Source organism: Melospiza melodia, chromosome 1 (assembly GCF_035770615.1).
Source record: "Melospiza melodia melodia isolate bMelMel2 chromosome 1, bMelMel2.pri, whole genome shotgun sequence".
Lineage (NCBI taxonomy): Eukaryota > Metazoa > Chordata > Aves > Passeriformes > Passerellidae > Melospiza > Melospiza melodia.
The window spans coordinates 103,755,758-103,777,346 of record NC_086194.1 but is presented as its reverse complement, the minus strand read 5'-3'; the positions used below and the strand labels follow the sequence as shown (position 1 = coordinate 103,777,346).

The 21,589-nt window shown below is 35.4% G+C and overlaps 1 protein-coding gene across 1 annotated transcript in view; it reads right to left on the bottom strand.

The window, feature by feature from the left end:
* Positions 1-21,589, bottom strand: part of ABCA13 (ATP binding cassette subfamily A member 13) — a 169,705-nt gene that overhangs the window by 32,141 nt on the left and 115,975 nt on the right. Inside the window, exons 42-48 of the mRNA XM_063177512.1 lie at positions 17,795-17,849; positions 17,013-17,190; positions 14,300-14,415; positions 9,713-9,869; positions 8,537-8,790; positions 8,058-8,250; positions 6,265-6,374 (exon numbers count right to left, since the gene is read on the bottom strand). Coding sequence (XP_063033582.1) covers positions 6,265-6,374; positions 8,058-8,250; positions 8,537-8,790; positions 9,713-9,869; positions 14,300-14,415; positions 17,013-17,190; positions 17,795-17,849 — 1,063 coding nt within the window. The remainder of the gene's footprint in view (positions 1-6,264; positions 6,375-8,057; positions 8,251-8,536; positions 8,791-9,712; positions 9,870-14,299; positions 14,416-17,012; positions 17,191-17,794; positions 17,850-21,589) is intronic.

Genomic DNA, 21,589 nt, shown 5'->3' with positions numbered 1-21,589 from the left:
GGCACTCCAGTCAGAAGCCTTTGCTGACACTGAAAGGAGACATAACCACTGGGATGAGTGAATATGATCTTGGACAAAACCTGTTTCCTTCTCCTGTAAAAACAGGACCTGCAGCTTCCAGAAGGCAAGTGTGGCTATTGCAGAACTAGATTTGGATCTTGGTTTTCACAATGGTTACTACCAACATTGCTTATAGGTGGTTGTGGGCTGTAATTCAAAGGTAAGCCTCAGTGCTGGGTTTCCAGAGGCAACTCAGTATCCTGAAATCAGTCTTATGGCTGGTTTTGGAAAAATTCTTTCCCTTTTGGCTCTGCTGTACACTTTGTTTCACTTTTATATGCTTTTTCTGCAGTTTTTCAATGCAATTAAAAGCAGTGATATATTTGGTACTTACAATACCACATATATATATCTGCTTCTACAGAGAGATAAATTCCATTAATTAGTCAAAATGAAATATAAATTTACAAATTGCAAAAGTACTTAGACATTTCATTGTACTCATAACTGCACATTCAATTCAGTGCATACTAATGCTCAATTAACATTACAAAAATCAAGGTGAAAATATAATTAATGTAACTATAGCTTCATTATAATTAGACTAATTATACTGATATACAGTGTAAAAACAGCCATTTCAGCCATTATATTTATGTAAATTTATTCTTCCTTTCAAGTTAAGCTATTTGAACTACATTTTAATTATTTATCAAGCTGAATATCATACCTATCAAAAGAGTTGAAGTTCTAGCTATAAAGAAATATTTTACTTTTCCTTCTTTGTAGAGCAGTTCTTTGCTCCTATGACTTTGTAATCCAACAGCTGAGATGACTGACACAATTCAAATAGGATGGGGAATTGCTGTCGTGGAAGATCTTGGTGCAGAAGGAAGACGAAAATTCATGGGAGATCAATTAATTACACGAGGAAGACTGCCAAATGCTTCAGTCTTTGATGGGGCAACTTATGAATAAGATGTTACCTGGTTTATCTATTTTTTTGCATATGCATCCCACTACACTCTAAGTATGAACTTGAAGTCATCTCCATTCAGCAAAGTACAACAGAAAAGATTGCAAAATAGAGGGTACCAAAAAGGCAAACAAACCACCAGTCACAAATTCATTATTTTACATTGACCTTGCCATGACACATAAAAGGATTTTGATATTTTCTCTTCAAAGCTATGTTTAGTGCTCTTCACTTTAGAGAGCCTTTATGACAGTGTCACTAAGGAGGGTTTAAACACAAGTATAGAAAGGGGAAGAAAACAAAGCTTGGCCAAAGAACACACAAACACAAAAAAGCAGATGTACAGTATCTGCTGATACATTAGCCCAGCAGACATTCACAGGCTATGAAGACTCATTTTGTTCTCTTTTGTTATAACACTTTGTTAAGTGTCAGCTTTTCTTTGTACATATTCAATGCAGACCTTACTTCTTCAAGCTGTTTAACAAAAATGTAACGACAAAAATGTTTACAGTTTCATTCACTACCTTTCATTTAGACAGCTCCTACACTGCTGACAATCTAGTTATGGCAGTAGAGCCAAGCATGAGATAATTTTAGTCCATTTTTACTCTTGTAGAGCAACAGCTGTGCTACAGAGAACACAAAGAACTCCTCTAATTGTCAGGCAGATCATGCACTTAATTATTAAACATATTTAAGCTTTGCAACTCTTTAAAAGCCTGTTGGTCTCTTAATGTCTTATACAACCATACTTTCTAAGTACAAGTAAACAAACCTTATTCAAATATTCTACTTTCTAGTAATTATTGGTTTTACTTTTGATATTTTCACCCTTTATGAGAGGTACTCCTGATACTTTGCTATCATTATTTTGTTTCCAAGCCTTCTGAAGTAACTGTTTCAATGCTGCTCATTTCTTTGTCACTCTTCAGTATTGAGGTGGCAAATATCCCTAATATGGAGACACTCTCTAGAAGCTAACTACTTTTCTGTTTCTTTTGCACAGATATGTCACTGATAACAGCGATATTAATGAGGTACACAAAACAATTAAAAAGTAAAATCCCCTGTGAAAGGCATTATATTCACATGATTGGCTGTGGTTGGTCATAAATTCCTATTACTTCTCTGACTATTTTAATCACATAAGACTAACAACTAGAATGGTCCTACAAAGGTTATATAAGTAGCCTAAAACATTTTCTACAGAGGGATATGAAAGCTAGAAAAAAAACAGGTTTTTTGTAGACTGCTCAGCTTGTACACTATAAATGTGTGTTTGTCACACAAATTGTAAGATACACAGTTCAGGCATACAGTGCATTTAAAATATCTACTTAATTTGTAGTGTGTCAAAAAGAGAAAACCCCAATTAAAACCGATCAGAAGCCTTCCCTCCCCCAAAATCATTTCCCCACCAAAGAAGTCCTGTAAAAACCAATTTTCAGAAAAGATGAAGTTGGCTTTAGTTTTTCACAAATATTCCCACTTAATGATGCTCTGACTTATGAATCCCAGTGATACTGAAAATTAACATACATAATACCTACCTTCTATGGATTTTATTAGCTTTTAGATCTAATAAAATATAGATCTATGTTTGTTATGAAAACAGACATAGATCTCTTTCAGATTCTTAGGAATAAGCTTTTTTTTTTTGGTGGTATTAAGCATTAAGCAAACAATCAACCTAGAGGACAACAAATCTTTAAAAGTACTTGAAGATGTTGTGAATCTGCTCTTATGTCCTGTTAAAAAGGAAGTTATTTCTCAGAAGATTATTTTAAAAATTTCTTTGAGACTGTAGCAGAAGCTCCTTGAATACAAGTGGATTATTGGTTTTGAGGCTCTTTCTCTATAAACCCCTGCACTTTTAAGATGTTCTAGGTGGACCTTTCAAAAATTCTTCTTTGTGTTCAAGTTATACCTTTGGAAAATCCCATCTTCCATTTCTAGAATTCATGTTGTTCCAAGGTGCAACTGCTGTCTAATAAAATTCAAGGTCATTATCAATGCACCTGCCTCAAAAAGACACTCCTGACTTCATTTCAAATTCTGTATCAAGCAGGAAAAGGTATGCATAGATTTGTTTCGGTTTTTGTTTGGTTTCTTTGTTTTTTAATTTCTTTTTAAACCAAAAACTTTGAAGCATAGTTATTCAAGGAAATGGAATCTGTTATGAATTAAGGATTTTCTACATGGAATAGAATTACTTACGTTCTCCAATGTTTATAATAGTTATTTTGCATACTCATTTAATTATTTGATCATGAAGACTACATCATCAAGGTGAGGTTAGATTAGATGTTAGGAAGAAATTCTTTACTATGAGGATGGTGAGCCACAGGAACAGGTTGCCCTGGGAAGCCATGGATGCCGCATCCCTGGAAGTGTTCAAGTTAGATGTAGCTATGATTAAACGGGTCGAGTGGAGAGTGTCCCTGCCCAGGGAGGGGGGTTGGAACTACATGACCTTAAAGGTCCTTTCCAACCCAAACCATGTTATGATTCTTTGAAGGATCCATCGAAGTACAATGTCTCATCCTCTCGCAGTAACAGAGGACAAAAGATGTATTCCTTCCAGTCAAACCCAAAAGAGGTGGGATCTACATCTAAGCTGCATTATTCATCAGGAATAGGTATCAGAGATAATTTTTTTATCGAATCTCCTTCATGATGTAAATTTTAAGCAAAAAAATCTAATTCTGCTGAACAAGAAATGCTCTGCAGCTGTGATCAGCAGCTTCTTTCTTCTGCTGACTGTAGTCTCTGTGCCAGGAGCAGCAGGCTTCTGAATACACTACCAGAGCAAAAAAAGGATAAGCCTTCTTACCATACTTTCCTTCATTTATCTGAGACATAAATGAAAATAAATCCACCTAAAATTCCCTGCAATTAGTAATTTTGGTCATTCTTAGCTGCTGAGGAATGGCTCTCCAGACCTGTTGTGGTTACCATCTCACCTCTAGAAGAGCCAGCAAACTTGCCTCTTAAGTGATTTTCAGGAGTACAGCAACACGAGGCACCATGATCTGCCCAACAGCAGTTTCCAAAATAATGAAGCAAGGAACAAAGTCAGGAGAGACATAAATTTCTTCTCACAGTCTCAAATAATTTGTTTCTCTAAGTTTAGCTACTGTGTAATAGCAGCTCTAACTTAAGGTTGCCTTCTTGAATTAGCATTAAGTTTTGAAATCTTGGGAATATGGGATTTACACTCACTTCAGCCCCTGCAAACACAAAAAATCCATAAACTCAATTGACACCACCATAATACAAGGCGATAATTAATGTTGTCAAGAGTATTTTGTACACAGAAATTCAATTGTCTAAGGCTTTCTCTCGAGCCTCCTAAAGCGTGTCAAATTTCATTACCTATGTTTTAGTATATGGTAAATAAAATTGCATCTTAATATATACTTTCACGTTGGATTTATAAAATACAGTATGGGAAATGAAAGTGACACACACGGTGTCCAGGGACAGCATTTAGCCTATTGTCAAAAGCCAGTAGCTGGCTAGTTGACTGCAGAGGCATTTTTAGCCATTTAACCACAGGTACATAGCAACACAACTGATAAAAGGAATCCAGGCATTAGTGAAATGTTTTGTGATTTTTTAAAATTATTTTAGGGGGTTCTAAAAAAACATGTAGCAGTCAGTAAACATACTGTAAGTGTCAATATATATAATAATGAATTGCATTCTTATAACTTTATATTTGCTTTCAAGTGGATGTTAAAATTTTGCAATTTTCCGACCGGATCAAATAGTTTGCCCAAATCCAGATCTGCAACAACATTGCACAGGGATAGTCATATGTGACCCATGAATGCACAGGTAAGACCCAAGACAACCCCTATTAAAATCTACAGCTAAATACTGCTCAGAATCAAAACAAAACATGGGATCTTAAATGTCCTGATGCCCTAATGGAGATATTTTATTTAAAAAATATATATTACAGATAATTTCCTTTTTCCAAATCTCAAATCCTCTTCAGACTCATGCTATAAACTTCTGACTTCCATCATATTGTGTACCAGGAGGTAAAATGCCATTCATCAGTTCCAAAGAATAACAAATGTTGATTTTTATCCAATTTTTAATCATTTCTCTTATTTTAAATTTTGATCAAGATCTGAAAAATTCTGTCTTCTGTTTAAGAAAAAAAATTATTTTAAAAAAATTCTGGAAAATTATAAGTGAAAACAACCATCTAAAAGTCTCTCTAACTGTTTTAAAGTCTCACTCACACCACTTCTTCTCTTAAGAATATTTTTTCAAAATCCGTTTTTAAAAATCATTTCTGCTTTATGATCTACATTTTGTGTGATTTGCTATAACAGATAATGAGAAAACACTTTGAATTAAAATTATGTTATATATTGGTGATATTGTCCATTTCAAAAGTGCAAATTTTCCAGAAAACTGAATTTTGAAATGACTGAAGCTTCTTATCTTTGAAGTTAAATCTGATGATCATTATCTCTGTAAAGAAGTAAGGAAACACTGACCTATGAAAGTATTTGATTTCTAGGCCAAACAAATGTAACTTGCCATTTTGAAAATTCAAAAATTCTTCTTTTAAAAATTTCTTAATGAAACTCTTGACCTATCCTTGTCCAAAAAAGATTTTGAAACGTACATTATTTAGGAAAAGAGCCCAAAAGACATTTACGTATGTGTATATACATATTTACTACTGACTGAAAAAAATAACTTTCTTTTCCCTTCAATTTTGCTGAGAAAAATTAAAATTATTGGTTACATCTGACCTTAAGTCCATTATTCTTTTATCAGTCCATCAGAATGATAAATCTCACCAACACTACCTCTTATCCTAATACATAGCATATTGATCAAGTAATTAATTAATGACTCATTAGTGTAAGAAAATATTTTAAAATTACCCACTTGAAGCACTGCTCATCTACCTAAGCCTGGAAAACTCTCAGTGCAGAACTTGTAGGGGGATATATGTCCATGCATTTTAACATATGTTAAGCTTTTTTTAAAAGTTTTTGAAGGATGTATATTAAGCCTTCTTAGAGTTTCTTTTTTGCTAGTAGACAAGTTTATTCTCAATTAACACAGCTGTCAAACAGAATTAAATAATGCTAAAAAGCTTTTCCACAGAGATTTAACAGCAACAAAGCAATATACATTTAAAAGAGAACAAAATGGGTCCCTAGAGTACAGTATAAAAGACTGAAGACATGCTGAGTCTTTGATCATGTGCATTATCAATTAGCACTATTCTGATCAAACCCTGTGTTATTTACCCAGTAGGAGTCCTGATAACAGCACGCCCTGCAGATGGGATGATGTCTCCAGTCAGCATCTTAAATGTTGTGCTTTTCCCAGCTCCATTTGTTCCCAGGAGTCCAAAACACTGTCACAGATATTGGGGAAAAAAATCAATATGCTATACTGAAAAAATAAATATTACTTCTTCAAATTTCTCCCCTTTCCATGTTTCCTATCATATGTCTGTAAGAAACTATATATGGGTATAATGTGTGTGCTAATTACCAGAAATTACTTATTTAGCATTCTAGCCCTCCTCTTTAAACCCTGCCCAACAATCCAAACCATTATTTATCCATATTATTAGTAAATGTTACATTTGAACAGGAGGATTTTAGGTCTTACTTCCAAACTCTGGGTATCAGTCAATAGAGTGAATATTTCTGAGCTTGTCATGAGCTGCTTCACTCTGTATGACTGAATATCTAACATCCAAGAGACACACACATTTTGAACATTTACTTCAGGCCCCTATCGGCAATAACTTAATGCTTAAGCTAGGATAGGGTTCATATTAAGTCTACACATAGCCCTTTATGATTTACAAATACTTTTTTTCATGAACTTTCTTATTGATTTATAGGCTTTTAATCAACAATAATATCCTCCTGGTTACCTCAGTTACCCAACAGCTAATCAGTAAGTAGCAGGAACATCACTGCACCTGTGCTGCCATGTACAAGTTTCTCAGATTTTCCAATTTCATATTAGCAACCAAGAAAAGAATTTTCTTTCTCAGTAGTTTACAAATTAATATCTGCAATTCCCCAAACCGTCCAAATAACGAATAAAGCCCCCAAACACAAACTTGCTCAGCACTAAATTTTGATTTATTGAAATAGTTTATTTGTATATGCTATATTCAAAGGTACTGTTGATAGTAAAAGGTTTTAAAATCATAAAATTTGGGGAATTAGAAAGAAGCTAGACCTAGTGGAGCCCTGGAAAAATGTTAAAAATAGACTCTGAAAATGTTAGGCTTTGTGTTTGCCGGATCATGTGAAATTGCACCTGTATAAGCAGTATATGATAAATTATATAATTGTCAGATGTGATGATTGTTTAGTAATTAAATATAATTATTGTCTAATCCTAAGAAGAATCATGAGAAACTGTGTTAGAAGTTTGAGGGGGACCGCGAGGAGCCTATGCTTGGATGAAATCTATGTATACAATAGAACAATATAAGTTAAATAATTAACATGAAAGTTATATAACGATAGAATATAAAAACATGTTCATCCCAAACCCATGTTGGGGTCAGATTCAGGTTTGTACCTCTGACACCCAGAGCTCTTCAATAAAAGCACCTGCACATAATCACTCTCGTGATTATGTGTTTCTGAACGCTAACACTGTGATGATTTCAGCATGGGAACCAAAAATGTGCTATGGTAACAAATTCAGGATGCAGTCCATAGGAGTTGGGTATTCTGTTTTCTCTTTGAACACTAAACTGCTATGCTACATTACTTATGTTACCCTAAAGTAGAGTAATTTGGTAAAGATAAGCAAGAAGTAAAAAATTAAGACTCTGATGAATGTTTAACTAAAAAATAAACGAACAGCTCTTCTTCAGCACCACCAGAGTTTCTTCTTTTATCCAGTTTCCAATTTTCCAATTTTCAGAAATTACTGCAACTGAATCAACTGATTTTTTTCTGCTGCTATCTACCGGCCCTTCACTGTAGACACACTGAATATGTCTCAACAATTGCTCAGAATAAAGTGTTACTTTATAAAAGGGGAAAAAGAAAGACTCCTTTACCTCTCCCCTTGGTATGCCCAAGCTTATGTTTTCCACAGCTGTGTTCTTCTTACTGAAACCTCCATAACACTTCCTGAGGTTGTACAGAAGTAGAACATCATTACCAGTTCTTCCACCAAAGAGTCTCTGTCGCTCCATTTCTACATCAACATCTTCTGAAGGGCTGTCCATGCTGTTAACTGAGAAATGACCCCTACAGCAGAGGATGATAATGAGTGATACATGGAAAATTGGTCATAATTTGCTGCATTCTGTATAACTCTTATTTTCCTGGTTGCAATCCCTTAGCACTTGGTGACCAATTCTCATCAGAACTCAAGGGAAAAACTACTACTTGTATTTTTTCTGTAGTTTACATTAATTCAGGTACACCATGTTATCAGAAGTATTTATCTTCAGTTGTTCAAAGGATCACACCATGTTCTTTCTCCGAAAATTAGTTCAGTGCCCACTGTGGCAGAATACAAATGATAACAAACCTTGATTTCCAGAGGAGATCCCAATGAAGGAAAAGACGTAACAGAAGTAGTAGTGTTCCCTGGAGGGACATTGCCACAAAGATCCAGCCCAGGAAGTCCATCTCAAAGGGGCTCACATAAGAATCTATTCCAAAGTTCCTGGTCAGGTCAAACTTGATCTGATTGTATGAAAGCTCTATTAAGCCCTGGCCTAGGCAGAATTGTGGGAATATGATGAATGCCCATTTGAGGATATTGTAGATGTTCTGAAAACTCTGTGTTAAGACACGGGAAGGATGAAGGAGAATAAAGATAAAAGAGAAAAAAATTAGTTTCCTCCAACAGCCTAATGAGCAGACTTGCAAAACTGGATACTGCATTCAAATCTCACTCATGGTAAACTGAATTCTAAAGTGAAAGTATTATGAACTATTTTAGGGTTCAGGGTTATATAATATTGCATTTTAGACTTTCCACAGCCATGGCATTCTGATCAGTTAAAGTTCATAGACAGCATCAAAACACATGTAACCATGATTCTTCTATTTCCTTAACATTTCTATATTTGAATAATATCAAATTTAAATCACGAACTTATACCCAAGTGATTACTGAATTTGCTTACACACTTGCATGACAGATTATCCAGATTTGACTTTAAACATCAAGTTTTTGACCTGTACATGAATAGAGTCATCCTCATTCTGGAAGTCCTTTCCATCAAGTTGTTTAAATACTGTTATGACTAATTAAAAACATATATATGGAGTGAGAATGTGCTGTATAAATTACTATTCATACATTTCATTAGTGATCCTAGGAATATGCAGCTTATCTCTTATGTCAATATTATTCAAACACATTTTACAATGCATATAATCTATTTAATCGACCAGAACAGCTCCCATTATGTGCCAATTACAACTTAATGGTCTAGAAAATGTCAAAGTTTCAATTAACACTGTTTTTTCATTATTACAGCATGCTTTTTTGGGTTATATACAAGTTAAAATTCAAGATGGTAACAGTCAATACAGAAAAATCATGAATATATAAGAACCATACATTTTTCTTCAGGAGAAATCTTATCTGTATAAATATATAAACACACACGAACATTCCCAAATATATATATGCATTTATCTGTGGGTGTACATTTCAGTTTTGAAAAAGGTAAACCAAAGATTTGATACAGACCTGCACTTTGGAAATTATAGCTAACAAGCGAGGCAAGAGAGTCACCAGCATGGTGCACAGGCCAAACACAAAATTTAAGGAGATATAGGAAATAAAAGCTACATCTGAACTGGAGAAGAATCTGGATGCAAGATACATCCAAGGTAAAGTTGCATATCTGAAAGTTAAAAGAAACAAAACTGTCACAAATAAGTTATGCTTTTAAAGAAACAAAATTGTCACAAATAAGTTATGTTTTTGCCCCCAAAAAAGTCAGTTATCACACTAGAAAAAAATCACAATTATTGTTCCTTATTTTTAAGACAGGCGAACAGCTCTTCAGAACAAGTGATTTAAAAAAGGGACCAATTTGGGATACATATTATTTTAAAAATTGGCTTATACTTCCATAGATGTACACATATTTACTGCCATGTTATGTGCACATATGATCCATTTGTGTGTGTATCAGCTGTAGATATTTACTTTGACTGTTCCAGAAATCTTGCAATCCTAATTTCTGAATGACTGCAAATCCATGCACCTTATCAAGCCTCTTACACGGATATAGAATTAAATCAAATATTTAAAGCCTAAATTGTGGATGCTGAGCCACAATCTTTTCTGAGAGGCTTTCATAGGAAAAAAAAAAAAAAAAAAAAAAAAAAAGAAGAAAAACGAGGTAGTGAGAAAAGAAAGCAAAGAAAAATAAATAAAAACCCAATAATTTTCAAACTGGAACTAGTATTTGTGCTGGTGATATGTGAGAACTGAAAAATCCTACAGACAATGTTATTGCCTTAAGCAGGTTGTCAGTAGAGTAATAGCTGTCAAAAATGAGTCCATAACACTATGAGGATAAGACAGCATGTCCATGGTTACATCATCTTCAATGAGAATGTTTAAAGGAAGGAGGAAGGCACATCCACCATGACAAATCAAATTATGCCTATTCAGAATGGAGCACGTACATTTTTTTATTTATAAAGACATGTTTATAATCTCTTTAAAATAAGATTAAAATAAGGTCCAGGCAATCAGCACATGCATGCCATGTAAAGAAAATTTATTTTCCATTCAACTTAGTGCAAGATATATCTGTCAAACCAGCAGTATATAGACTGCAGGAGCATATGTATCAGCATACACTATCGTACAAAAATAAGTATATATGTAGCGTATATATAAATACTTCCTGTATAATATTAATATGTAACTGCTTTAATAGTGAGCTCAGTGCAAGAGCAACTAGCCAAAAGTCTGTGAATTCACTTCTTCATTGCCCTAAAGTATAGTTTTAGATTACTAAACTAAGTCATAAAAGTCATTTTATTAAATGACTTTAAATACTAAACTAAGTCATTCCCTCTTGAATTCAGTATTCTGTACTTTATAGATGAATCATTTGCATTGAAGAATGCCAAAATCCTTTACCTTAAAAAACAGACTTGCAAACTCTGCTGGGAAGTAATATAATGTTATCATCAGTTTACAGGAAGATAAAGGTTAAATGACTCAATGTTTGGGTCTCAAATGAAATTGTAAGTATTCAAGATCCCACTATACTTTTCAGCATCCTTTTTCCAGTCTTAATCACACAATCTTTCCTTCCCTTGATGTGCATACCAAAATCACTGTTCTCAGAATAACAATATCATAAATACCAAAATCACTGTTCTCAGAATAACAATATCATAAATACAAGTCCATCCTTGGAAACAGCTCAGGAAATAGACATGATTTACAGTGTTGCTGCTCTGCTGTAAATGAAAGCAAAATTTGATTTTTTTGCTTATAACTGCTAAGAAACGAGTAAGACTTTCAGACTCCAAAAGTTATATGATGTTCAAATGCAGTCTAAAGTTGGGGCCAGTTACACCTACATTTCTGTCCTCTTTCTCTTCCCTCAGCTGCAGTTGCAATTTAGTATTTTCTAAGTATAAAAGACAGAACAGTTTGGACTGCTTAAGCATTCAGACTAGAAAACACCTCTGCAATCATCTAAAAGAGAAAAAGATGCAGTTTATTTTTGTTTTTAAAGGAGGTCACTTTTAAAGTAGCGCACTAAGAAACTTGATTATTCTTTTGAACACACCCTCTTCTCTTTAACTTTTTTGTATAACTGGGCTATTTTTATCTTTGTTCTAGATTAGAAAATAAAATTTTAAAGGAAAAAAACACAGATGGTGATGGCATGCAGATGAAAGAGTATTATATGCCAGTACTGGGGAAGAATAAAGTGGCCACAACAGGCTTCATCATATTTTTGGTGTAGTTAGGCTGAATAAAGGGTAGATTAGGAAGAGTGGAAACTGTGAAGTTTATCAATGTCCTTGAGACACGTTAAACTTACAGACAGCTATTGGATCTTTAATATATGTTAATACACAGTGAATACACAGATTTTCTGGTTAAAAATCACTGCAACATCTGTTATGTCAGCCAAAGCTGAACAGTACAGGAGGGATTATATTGAGCTGATTAAGCTGCATCTGCAGTCAACAAAATAAGACCCATTTTCATTCATTGACCTTTTTTTTTCTTAAATATTCAAAGTTTAACTCAACCCTTTGGTTAAAACAATGCCAATATAACTGGCACTTGATAGTACACTGTGGGCAGGGCCAAAACCCATGGCACCCCAGGAAAAACCCTGAAAATACTTCAGTAGACCTACAGCTCTGTATTGTGTGCTTCAATTGCTGCTTGGCTAGGGTTTCTATAGAAGCCTATGCCTGGCTAATATGACAGCGACTGGATCACAAGAAGGATTCAGTGGTTGTAAAGCTAATAAAAAAAAAGATGTGAGAATTCACCTTTTTTTTATTATTCATAGTGTGAAATCTTTGCACTAAGATTGGTTAGAATTTGCGCCCTTAACTTGAAGGAATCACTTGATGTAAGTGCAGAAGGAAGGAAGTGAGAGTGGTACACAAGAAAGATACAGAGATGAGGAAATTATGAACTTTGGATGTTTCATACAAGTTATTTACAAAATCCTAGCATCATGACCTCTAGAATAGTTCATGTTAGTTTGGCTATTCACATCCAGGAATTAGGAGCCCAATTATAAGGAAAAATGATAAATAGAATTATGCAAGGAATTTGGAGGTTTTAAGGTTTTACAAGAGAGGACTTGGCTTGTTTTGGTTTGCAAAAGGTGTTTGATGAAGGACAATTATGAATTATGGTTCTGAATAAACTTCAGCTAGAATTTCCAAGAAAACATCCAGATTTGAGGATACCTGAACAGTTTCTAAAAAATGAGTTGCTGGAGGCACAAAACCTTGAAAACAGTTTTCAAGGAGCAATAGAGTAAATTGGGGGTTTTTTTGAAGGGTTTATCTGAGAGTCCTCCTGGAATAGAACATGACCTGATCTCATAGAAGGTCCTTTCTTCTTTCCTTGCCTACCATTCTTGTATCTATAATTCATTATCTAAACACCTGTCTTGTAAGATATGCACTCTCCCTTATAAGGGTAGCAAAAATTAGTTGCTTGAAATAAGTAATAAAATTCTCAGAAGCCTTTTCCTTTAACAATTAATGTTCAGCATTTCTAACATCACCTTAGTCAGCACATGGGAAGAGTTATGAGTCCCACTATGAGTTGAGTCCCAGTATGTTTCAACAGACCTGGGGCTTCTGTCTTTATATAAATAAATAACTTCAAAATCAAACTCTGTCAGAAATCTTACCCTGAAATCGTGGTGTATTACAGAAGCTGTACATGTACAGCAAAACAACTTTCATTCTGCCCCTCAAGTGACACAACAGAACACACTATTAATGTAATTGATCCCAGGGCTGAACAGACTTACTTTTATAGAAATATCAATTCTTCATTGAACCAGTTATTTTAACCTTCTATTACAGAATTGCTTTTGGTTGTTTTTTGTTTTGGTTTGGTTTTTTTTTCTCTGTTTGTTGCTTTAGGGTTTTTTGGGTTTTTTCTGGGTTTTTTTGTTTGGTTGGGGTTTTTTGCTGTTGGTTTTGGGTTTTGTGGTTTTTTGGTAGGTTTGTTTTTGGTTTTGGGGTTTTTTTCTGTTGTTTTTCATGTTAAACTAAGAAAGAGAGCATGGTAGAACTTTCCTCTCTCACAGTTCTACTGGGAGACAAAACTCTATCCACCCCAGTACTTCACATTGGACAGACTTCTCATTGGAAATGTAAATTCCTGGAGCTATGTAGAATTACAGAAAATGGTTAGAGCTTTAATAAAAGTTGTTTCTTACTTTCTTGATGACAGTCTGCATAGCTAAGCACTGAAATTCTGACCTATGTTAATATTCCCTCATTTTCTGGAAGATAATATACAATCAATTTCTAACAGTAAACTACTGTTATACAGGCTTAGTGTCTTCTAAGATAGTTGCACTCCCTTTTTTTTTTTTTTTTTTTTTTTAATGTGTGAGTTAATCTCCCTCCACCTTTTTTGTTTAATTTTCAAACTCAAGTTTCAGTCTGTTTTCTCACTATGCTCTGGTGAATCATAATCAGCTACAAAGACAGAAAACCATGCATCCAGCAGCAGGTGCAAGCTACATCTAAAGATTTATGTTTGTTTCTTGGAACCTGTAATTCCATAGTAGCATTTCCAATCACATACCCAAAGAGTATCAGCAGGAGAACAGTGGCTGCCAAGTTCTTTCGGAAAGTGAAGGCTGATAGCTGGAAGGCACTAATAACACCAACACACAGGGTGACTGGAATCATGTAAAGCAGCTAGAAACAGAAGGAAAAAAAAAATTGAGCAGGTGAACATCTCTTACTGGTCTTGCCTAAATTGCATAGGAGGGTTTTACAAATTAACTTCTCCATACTTTCAGTACAATTATACTATAAATTAGGAGGAAATAGGCAGAAGAGCTTGGAGATTTGATAGTCTGCACTTGCTGTGAAACTGCCCCCTACACATGAAACAACCTGACAAGATAAAATCTGACTACAGAATATCCCCTTTAATCCTATTTTTATTGACCTTTTCAATACATCCATTTAACAAGCTGACTCTTCCAGATAATGAGTCCGTGTGGGGCCATTGCTCCAAAACATCAAATTACACTGTGAATACAGAAGCTTGGTTTCAGAAACAGCAGCTTTACTGATTGGTGCTGCATTCATGTGGGAGAATAATAATGATGCAATTTTAAAAGAGATTTTAATGAAGGACCATGTGTGCTGATGAAGCAAATTACATATTTTATTTGGAATGTTAAAAATATGTAAAAGCATTACAGCCACTAGGCAACAGGGAAAACAGTTTCTCTCTTTAATCTCTTGACATAATGGCAACCAATACTTAGGGGTGACAAGGTGGGATTGGTACAGAAGATTCATATCCAAGTATTTAAGAGAGAGGGATTCTGCTTGCAAATAGCAATGTCAGGATGTGAAGATCTGTGCTCAGCTCCATTTTCAGTGTCTTCCTGCTCTGTGTACTGAACCTGAGCTCACTAGGTGCTGTCTCCATTTCTGCTTACGTAATATTAGCTTTATAGCTTTAACCTAATAGAACTGAGATTCTGAGATGCTACTGCAATAGAGGCAACAAATCAAGGTCTAGCTAAATATTCAGTGTAGAAGAACAACATGCTGTTAAAATTATACTTTCATACCGAAGTACAGGGAAAACCTGTTCCAAATTAAACCAGAGGCCATCATGTCTTTGCTACTGGGAAAACATACTTTTTTTTTTAAGAGAAGGGCAATGGAGTAAAATGTAGATGGATGCAATGTTGTCATTCACAGTGTGGCTTTTCTTTGCCATATACAAGTATCATAGCATACCACCCATAGATATATGTTTCAGTTATCCTGAAGCTGTTTAAAAATATTTTAGAGAAGTCACAATGCATTTGAGTCCCAGTACTTTTCAATAGACCTGGGGCTTCTGTCGAGAAATAACTCAATAACTTTAAAATCAAATTCATTTGGAAATCTTACCCTGAAATCATGGTATATTACAGAAGTTGTGCATGTACAACAAAACAGCTTTTATTTTGCCCCTCTAGTGACACAAGCTTAATCTGAACAAAATGTCTTTATTTCTCTTCGAATTTTCCTAGCACTTACACTTTTTCCATTTGTTGAACATAGTAATGAATACCATTCATGCCTATAAATACAGTAAGAACAGCCTGATTCTCATGAGAGCAATATCATAAATCAAATACTTCTGCAGGCCTAGTAAAGATTGTGCTACCAGTAATACAGGACATAGCCTGTAATATTTAAAATACGTAGAGGGATTTAAAATTTGACAGTTCGTATATTCATGGGTTCAGTGTCCCTAAATGATCTGTGGCACAATTAGCATTTAAAGCAGTGTCTATTCTTTCCCACATCGTGATTGATCATGCAGTACTGTGTTGAATTTGTGAGAACATTTTGAGAGATTGGCAGAAAATAATGAGGAGTTGACTATGCTCACAAGGAGAAACTGAATGATGAAGGACTGTTTTTAACCAAGCCTTCTTATCTGAAGAAGCAGCAAAAAGAAATACCAAGACTGACTGCCCAAGTAAATAACACTTGGGAAAATGTGCTCTTACCACAAGATTGCTCAAGTGTGAAAATTCTGATTTCAAGCATGGATGGGTGAAGATCTAATGTTTCAGAATTAGAACAGTCTAAATGAAAACAAGGTGTTCCAAAAATTTCTGTTTCTGACCAGGGTTCATAAAATCCAACCTAAATGTTGTAAAGGACCTTAAGAACATCAGGTCCAGCCATTAATCCAGCACTGCCAAATCCACCACTAAATCATGTCCCTCAGTGCCTTATCTACATGGCTTTTAAATACCTCCAGGGATGGTGACTCCACCACTTCCTTGAGCTGCCTCTTCCAGTGTTTGACACAAATAAAAGGAACTAACCATAACCATCATATTATCCACAACAACACATAACACAATTATGCCTTAAAGTGGCTGACTACTGTTTTCAGTTTTCTCCACTAATTTGTCTGGTTTGCCAGTGCAAGGCAAAATTCAAAGCATAGAAATTCCTGCTATGAGCTGCTATGTGGAAGATTCTTTCTGTCTAGGCTGATTAGCCAATTTCCTTTTATTTGTAAAATAGTGCACATAGCTAAAGCTAGCAAATCATTTACAATTCAACGTTGGGAAGCAAGGAACGCAATCCCTGTCCACATGAAAGTAGGAATGGTGACTTAATGTTTGTTAGCATGTCAGAATGGAGCTGTCACTGCGCAATTCAAATCTCATTCATTATCTTGTGACCATAACTCCTTTTACTCATTTATAAGAAACTCGGATAAAGTGCACAGCTGAGCACATGCTGCCTCACACAATACATACCATGTCACAGCAGAAGTTAGCAAGCCAGTAAGTTTTGTAACCCAGGCCTGTGATGTGTTGCAAGCGTTTTGTCCCAGATACTCTGTCCCTCACTATGGCAGTTCCAATGGATGCAGTGAGGATGGAGAATCCCAGCATGATACACAGTGCTACCCCACACTGACGAACATTCTCCATTCTAGGGTAAAAAGCAAAATAGTGCAATGAAAACACAATGGGGGAAAACCCCTCAAATGCTAGCATTTTGCAGGCCAACCTCTCACCACAACACTAGACATTAGGACTTTAATCCTGATTGCAAACACCATAGAATCACAGAATGGGTTTAAAGATCATCTACATTCTAACACCCTGCAATGAGCAGGGACACAATGTCTCTTCACTATCAACATCTAATTAAAGAACAGGAACAAGATGTGTTAAGTTACAAAACTATAGGTGAGTTACAGAGCACAGCATGTGTCTGAGTTGTAAAGAGAAGCTTATGCAAATATTTCCCCTTTACAGAGAACTATAATTTAAACCCTCAAAATCATTTGAAACAGTTACTCTGTTTAAAACTTATGACACAATCAGCATAAATTCAGTATTTTTCTTTACAAAATACTGCAACTATTTTTGGTATAAACAGTGGACTTTACAGACATTTAATAAAAATTATTCACTCAGTAAAACTGAATTGTGTCTTTCAATTCACAGCATCTATTCCAGGAAACATATATTCTTATTTAATTGATAGATCTGCTGATTGCTGCTGTGAAATATTTTAAGAGTTTGCTCACATTTTGTCCTCATCCAACAAGGCTCCTCCATATGGTTGGCTGTAGAGTGTTATCCCTTGAAAAAAGAAAAATAAATCATGAAATGTTAAATCTTATTAAGGACTTCAAGTTCTGGAGTATGCTGTTAACACTTGCTACATGTATGAATAAAAAGGCTAAATACTTAGTAACCAACAGAAAGAGGTCAAATACCAGTCTGCAAAACCATACCCATTGAATGAATTCCAGTGTCTGGAACCACTAACAACTAATGAATAAACATAAGTTGTAGTGCTTTTCTGTGTTCTGAAGTTGGGAAATTGGTTCAGGCTTGTTGTATATTGCTACGGAATCTACATCACAGAAGAGACCAAATACAAAACCTAAAGTAGAATTTGTTCATACACGTAATCTTCTGAGTAAGGTAGATTGTTACTGCAATTTATACACTTGATTTAGATTTTAGATTAGATATTTCAGCAATTTTTAGATTACTGGTGTTTTGCTGAGAAAATCTGTTTAGCTAAATTCACAAAAGAAACAAAAGTCACGCCTTTGATTGAAATTGTAGAGCTCTACATTAAAAACCTGCCTAGTTTGGGAGACCTTGAAAAGTCCTGAGCAGGCAATGAATTCTTAGGCTTATTTTGGTTCTTGGTGCAATCTAACAAAATTAACTTTGGAATTGGAAGGCAGTTTATGAACAAACACTGTGTCTTTTTGCTTCTTTTCAAGCAAAAAAAGTAAAATTGTGGAGGGTGAAGGTACAAAAATATTGTTGCTGCAAAAGTTGCTGTTCCACTGGACTTGATGCTGCTTGTGACTTATCTCTGCAGGTGTGCCTGACAGATGTGCCAGCTGTGCTGTTTTTGTGCTGGATTGAGTTAATTTTCTCCACAGTAGCTGGTATGGGGGTACATTTTAGATTTGTGCTGGAAAAAATGTAGATAACACAGGGATGTTTGTGCTGCTATTGGTGAGCAGCACTTGGAGCCAAGATATTTTCTGCTCCTCCCCCATTCCCCCAGTGAGGAGAGTGGGGGGTGCACAGGGAGCTGGGAGGGGTCACAGTGGGACAGCTGGCCCTGACTGATCAAAGGGACATTCCAGACCATATGGCATCATGCTCAGCCTCCAACATGGGGGAAGAATGAGGAATGGGAGGGATGTTTGGAGCGATGGTGTTTGCCTTCCTAAATCAGTGTTAGGCATGATGAGGCCCTGCTCTGCTGGGAACAGCTGAACACCTTCCTGACCACAGGAAAGGGTGAATTCATTCCTTGCTTTGCTTTGCTTGTGTGTGTATGTGGCTCTTTTTCTACTTATTAAACTGCCTTTATCTCAACCCATGAGTTTTATCACTTCTAATATTCTCTCTCACACACCACTGGGGGAGACTGAGGAAATGGCTGTGTGAGCGGGCCTTAAGTTAAACCACGACATCAGCATTATTTGATCTGTGTCTAAACAAATCTATGTCATTCCAAATTAAAACAAAGAAACAAACTTAATCCTAACAGCAATTATAATATTTCCAGTAACTTTGGTAAAGATATAAATTATTGGTAGCCTTACATTGACTCTGAGGGGCACCACTTAATTGAATTTATTAAAGTCCAGTTGCATAAAGACAAAAAAAAAATCATTCTAGTAACAGGTGAAATTTGACTAAGCATACATTTATTTTGCCCCTTTAATTTTTCATTTCTCATCTTCAAGCCAAAGTAATCTAAACATCACTAAGTCACTGCATGGTAAAAAGCTGAAAAACAGGATGATTAACTCACACATAAATTTTTTACAAAGTAAAGATTTTTCAAATAACAGCTAAATGCAGTACACTGAAGCCCAGTGGTAGTTAGAAAAACAAAAGATTGAAGCCAATAACATTTTGATGTATCCCTAACAGATACCTTGCTATTTGTAGAAGTCTTTCATGTCATGTACCTTCAGGGACTGTTTAAAATTTTCCTTTGTTTTTCTTTTAAAGCATTAATTTTTTAAACAATTGCTGCTATTTGTTCTGAAGCAAAACAGGCATATCAAAGAAAAATTTTTTCCCACTGGAACCATGGAATTTCCATTTATGTAAAGTAGAAGTAGCATGACGGAAAAAAAGTTTTGATTAGTTCCCTGGAAGTTTTCTAGGCTTTTCTAATGCTTGGATAAAAGTGGGCATATTAGAAGAAATAATCATAAAATATGCAGAATTGGACAGGACCCACCAGGATCACCAGATCCAAGTCCTGACCCTACACAGGACACCCCAAGAGTCACACCATGTGCTTGAGATCATTGTCCAAACACTCCTTGAACTTCCTCAGGCTGGTGCTGTGACCACTTCCCTGGGGAGCCTGTTCAGTGCCCACCCACTCTCTTTTCCTTTAGGATATCCAACCTAAACCTTTCCTGGGTCAACTTCAGGGAATTCCTCAAGTCCTGTCGCTGGTCACAAGAGTGAAGGGATCAGTACCTGCCTCTCCACTTCCCCCTGTGAGCATGCTGAAGACTGCAATGAGGTCTCCCTTCAATTTCCTCTTCTCCAGGCTGAACAAACCAAGTGACCGCATCTGGTTCTCATAACGCATCCCCTCCAAGCCCTTCACCATCCTTGTGGCCCTCCTTTGGGTGCTCTCTAACAGCTTAATGTCTTTTATGTACTGTGGCACCCAAAACTGTACACAGCATTTAAGGTGAGGCCACTCCAGTGCAGAGCAGAGCAGGAGAATTCCCTTCCTTGCCTGGCAGCAAGATCTCAGGGGGGAACTAACAAAACTTTCAGATTACTGCATTGGTGTTAAACAAAAGTCTACAGCAGCTGACTTGGGTTCCACATGCAGAACTGCACTGCTTTAACTTTCTTTTCTATTAACATACAGAATAAAGGGAAACCGTGAAAAAGAGGTAATTGCAGGGGAAAATAAAAACCCATGACATTAAATAGAATAATGGTCTTTGCAGTATTGTATCATACAATACCAATCAAAAGTCTGTTACACTGAATTAACTTCCTTCTATGGAATAGTCACAAAAACTAATCACACACCTTAAGAGCAGCAAACATTTTTGACAGTCAATTTCCATTCAAATCATGTAGATGAAACAAAGGATTACATTTTCTTTTAATTTACACTCACAACTGAAATTAAATTTCACAAGGTTGTGGATTACAAGTAAGAAAAGTATGACTGTGCTAAACTAAGTTCAGTTGTGTTCAGAATTCAAAATTCTACCACTGCATTAAATGTGTAAATACTTTCATTCAGTATTTTAAGTTTCTTCAATTAGTCTGGGGCATGAAAATCTCTGAATTTTATACCTTTTTAGTATAATGATTTCTTCATCCCATTGGCAAAAAAAAGATTAGTTTTGGATAGAGCCAACAAACTGGCCTGTAATTCATGGAGGAAAAATGTTCCCTTGAACTCAAGATATATGTTATAATTTATCTTCCAATACCAGAACAAACCAACAGAGTTAATATATGGTATTTGCTAGTATACATATTTTTATTTAAAAAACTCTTCCATGTACTTTTATAACCTCTATCTCTTCCTACATTTCTTCTAACCACCTAGATCTTTTTTACACATATCTGTCCCAATACAGCTGTTAAAATGATGCAAAATGTACTTATTTATACTTTCTTGCCTTTATATGCCTTCTTACTATGCAAAGCTGCTATAATGAGGCTCATTAAGTTGAAAACTATCTGCCATGTTTGAGGACTTAAAAACTATAAATGACAGATAAACTAAGAAGTTCTAAATTATAAAGCTACTATAAAACAGATGCTTCTGGTGTTTATGCAAGGAT